This window comes from Lolium perenne, chromosome 5 (assembly GCF_019359855.2).
Source record: "Lolium perenne isolate Kyuss_39 chromosome 5, Kyuss_2.0, whole genome shotgun sequence".
Taxonomy (NCBI): domain Eukaryota; kingdom Viridiplantae; phylum Streptophyta; class Magnoliopsida; order Poales; family Poaceae; genus Lolium; species Lolium perenne.
Genome location: NC_067248.2, coordinates 19,530,490 through 19,534,753, shown reverse-complemented (window position 1 = coordinate 19,534,753; position 4,264 = coordinate 19,530,490). Strand labels below are relative to the sequence as shown.

Here is a 4,264-nt window from a genome sequence, read left to right as displayed (position 1 = left end):
GAAGAAAGGAAACATCTATCATTCAAAGAGGATGACATGTGGGACCCATGAGCCAGGAGCGTAAACTACTTGATCACACAACGTGAGCCAGATGGCGTGATTGGAAAAAACAACGCTAGAGATGCTGCGATCTAGACCCTACAATCGAGCGATTGTAGATTTGCGTTGACTTGGCTGACGCTCCGGAGAATCCATCATGCACCATATCTCGGTCCACCATGCGCATCGTTTTTCTCAATTTCATGGTGCTAGATGGACTCAAAAATAGAGGCAAAAAGGGTTTGAGATGCATGACTGGTAGAGCAAAAATCGTTGGGATGGTGCATCAACAACCACGGTCGAACCTCAAAGTCGTCGCCCATGGAAACTTTTTTTTGTAGTGAGATTCTCTAAAGGCGTGTTTGGTAGCCTGCCCTCGTTTTTGGGCTGGGGACGGACTCATTTTTTCGTTGCTCGTTTGAAACGAGCCACGGGATAACTTTAATCTATTATTTAGTTGCCCATGATGCATGTACTGCTATCCAAGTGGCACTTTGTTTGGTTGCTCGCATGCTTTGATTTAGCCTCAGCTCTTCCTCATATGGTGACATTACCTCTTACCTCTTACCTCTCACCTACCACAACCATCACAACCCCGCCACATGAAGCTAGGCACCAATGTTGTCGCCGGCGACCATGGCCATGAAATGCCGCCGACCACACTAGTGGCCGCGCCGGTTACCTCCATGCCGCCGCTGATACCGGTGCCCACAATGGTTACAGTCATGGATGGCCACCTGTCACCTACCACCAAACTTTAAAATTGCTCAAAACTAAAAAAATGTTCAAATTTTAAAATGTTCAAATCTAAAAAATGTTCAAAGTTAAAAAATTGTCCGTATTCAAAATTATTCATATTAAAAAATGTTCAAATTTAAAATATGTTCATGTTCGAAAATATTTCAAATTTTAAAGAAAATCACAAAAAATGTTCAATCACAAAAAATGTTCAAATTTGAAAATTGTTAAAATTCTGAATTTTTTTAAAATTATTTTATGAAAAATATATTTTTCAAAAAAAAGTCATAAAAATTAAAGCATGCGAATTTTTAAATAAATGGATTTAAAAATGTTTCTGCTTTTTTAAAAACAAAAATATATAAACAGAAAAGAAAAAAAATCAAAAAAGAACTTACCTCATGGGCTGCGGTCCACTACGCAACCGCTGGGTCGGGGGGTGTGCACCGACCAGTTGATGTATAACACCTCCCCAAAACACGCTCTAAGAGCATCTCTAGCAGAGCCCGTAAACACGTGAACTGAAAACTGCGAGTTCAGTTCACCGAACTCGTGTTTACGGGCATGGAATCCGTAAAACAGGAACTAAAAAACGGAATTTAAAATGTCGCGGGTAAATTAGGCAATGATCATATATATAGATGGATTTGATGCGCCCGATTGAGCATCAAAACTTACATAATTTGAGAAATTAAACCTAAATTACTTATACACCGGCAAGCGCTACTTAGTTTAAGAAAACTGCGGCCTAAATAATGGCCTATGCGGGCGGCGGTGCCGATGGTGGCAGAGCGTCTCAGCGGCAGATGACGTCAACGCTTTCATGGAGGAGCTTCACTCCTCGTCGGCGTCAAGCTCGACTATTTCGAGCTTGATGCGGCTGACGCGCTCCTCCCGGCGGGCCGCCTCGTACTCTCGCACCTGGCGGACGACGTCTGCCTCCTCCCGGCGTAAGCGAGCGCGGGCCTCCGCCTCGGAGATGGCCTTCGCCTGCGCGAGTACGGCCTCCTCCTCGCCGGAGCCGTGGACGTAGTCGCACGTCGAGAAGGTAGGCGACCGCGCGGGGATGAGGTCATCGCCGTCGCTGTTGTCGGCGATAGGGAGCCGCGGTGCGTGACTTGAGCCGTCGGACGAGGACCCCTCGCCAGCGTTAGCGTACCTCGCCAGCTTCCCTGGGGGCATGAGCCCCCAGGTCGTCCACCGGCGGGCGCTGCGCTTGCGCGCGCCCACCGACCTGTTCCGCGTCGGTGCGGAACACGGGGGATGCGGCGGCGAGTCCCCGCCGCCCAATCCGGCGCCGCGGCCTGCTGAGCCGCCACGGGAGGCCATCACGGTGGAAAGGAGGGTGGAACGGTGGCTGCGTGCTGCTGGATTGCTCGCCGGAAAGCAAGGTAGGCGGCGGTGGAGGGAGTGGAAGCGGCGGAGAGGAGTAGAGTTTGGAAACCGAAGTCCCCTTCGCGGCCCCTTTTAATACGGGGCGACCGCGCAGTTTCTCGGGGGGGCCGAACTCGTTGTACGGGCCAAGCCGCAAGTTCGGACTCCGTTTTGACCCAGTTTCGCCCAAACCCAACAAGTAAAAGACAGAGTCCACACGCCTCCCCAGATCGCCCGCACGCAGCCGCCGGCCTCTCGTCCAGATCAATCCCTCTCCCGCCCTATACATCCAGCCACCCGGCCTCTATCTCTTCCGTAACGCGTGCGTCTGTGATCCGACTATTAGGGTTTGTATTTCTTGTTCGATCGATGGGATCTCTCTTCTCTTCCCATGACGACGACCACCCCAGGCACCTTATCTCGATGCTCCCAAGAGCGGGCCGCGACCCGAGAGAGCGGGTCGGTCGCCCTATGTTCAAAGAGATGCTTGCTACCGTGGATCAAGGACATGACGGCCGCGTCTTCACCATAGAGTACGCGCCCACCTACTTCCATCCTTCATCTCTTTTTAGTTCCTTCTTTCTTTCCGATTTTTACCCGGCGAAATAGTCTGCCTTGTTTATTTCGTGCTTCTTTAATCTGGTGGCAGAGAGAGCTATGCCGACTGCACCTGCTGGCTCGCCCACGGCGTTCTCAAACACTTCAACGCCAACAACCCGGTATGTTCACAAGCTGCCAATTCCATAATTACACATGCATTAGAGACATGTCTCCACAATTCCACATGTATATACCTATAGTAGTTTCATGCTCAACATCGATATGGTATATGTATGATGTAGGGCGCCCAGTATCTAGTAGATTCCACCGCCGAGATGAAAGCCGCCTGCACCGGGTTCGGGAAAGATCTCATATGGTACCACCTCAGCTTCTCGGCTCGCCAAAGGGACAACGCAGAGATGGACATCTTCTTTGCCGAGCTCTGCTATGATATAGACTCCGAGAAAATCAACCTTGAAACGTGCACCATCTTGGGTAGGTACCCCCAATTGTTTTCCAGTCCTCTTGACCACTTGATCTCTTGCCTAGTCATATATATGCATGTAGTCCCAGCACCTAATTCATGTTTATATATATTCATGTATGCAGAAAAGCCCTTCAGAACCAGTTGTGCATTTTGTCCTGAGGAGTCCAAGATTATGCACCCATGCGAACCACAATTTGTGTGTGGAAAGGAGGGGCAAGAAACAGAATTCTTCTGCATAGCACACATGTTACTATGGCCATACGAGAATTGTGTTGGCGATCTTGATCTGGTAGATGGACAGATGATGATTGACAGATGGGCAGACGATGGACAGTGAGTCTGAAACTGCACCACAACCAACTCAGGGAATGACCTCTTCTCTACTAGGGCATTGATGCGTGATTAACTGAGCTACGCTGCTAATCTGTGTAATCTGGGCTTTATCTGATGTGTTCTAATTGTTGTGGTTCAGGAGATTATTTTGTGTTTTTTATTACTGCAACTTTTGGATGCCATACACTTGCTGGCCATGAAAGAAAGATCGCACAGGATGACAGCTGAAGGCGTTTCTGTGGTGGTGGGGGGGGGGGGGGGGGGATGAATCGCGTGCCTCCGACGTCCCCTATGATGCGGCTATGGAGGTGATTGGTTCTCCGGCGGCGCCGAGGTGGTTTGGGGGGGGGGGGGGGGGGGGTAGGAGGACGGACGTGTCATGATATTAGAGCATGCCCAAGTCTATAAAAGGAACCCTCTACCTCATCCATTTCATCATCTTGTACCATGATACAAGCAAACCAAAGAATTGGGCCACTCCATGCTTTAGATAGGACCAAGATGAAGAAGCTAGGAGGTGGAGGCATACCACAAGATGCAGGTTTATCAGAATTCCTAAAGAACAAGCTACAAAAGATAGCAAGGTAGAATTCTTAGGCAGACCACATGCTTAGATAATAATATCACCATTCCTTGAGTAGAAACCTAGATTATAGTCCAAGTCCTTGTGGAGTGAGAGGGGTAATTGTTATAACCATATCCAAATACTTTTAGTAATACTTTAGGAAGCAAAATCTTTGATCATCACAACTT

At 48.9% G+C, this 4,264-nt stretch overlaps 1 protein-coding gene across 1 annotated transcript; it reads left to right on the top strand.

The window, feature by feature from the left end:
- The first annotated feature begins 2,454 nt into the window (after window positions 1–2,454).
- LOC127325884 (uncharacterized) lies at window positions 2,455–3,734 on the top strand. The gene is made up of 4 exons (XM_051352715.1): window positions 2,455–2,684; window positions 2,801–2,870; window positions 2,994–3,186; window positions 3,301–3,734. Exons 1-4 carry the CDS (start codon window positions 2,521–2,523, stop codon window positions 3,513–3,515), a joined length of 642 nt encoding a protein of 213 aa, XP_051208675.1. The 5' UTR covers window positions 2,455–2,520; the 3' UTR covers window positions 3,516–3,734.
- The last annotated feature ends 530 nt before the right edge of the window (window positions 3,735–4,264 follow it).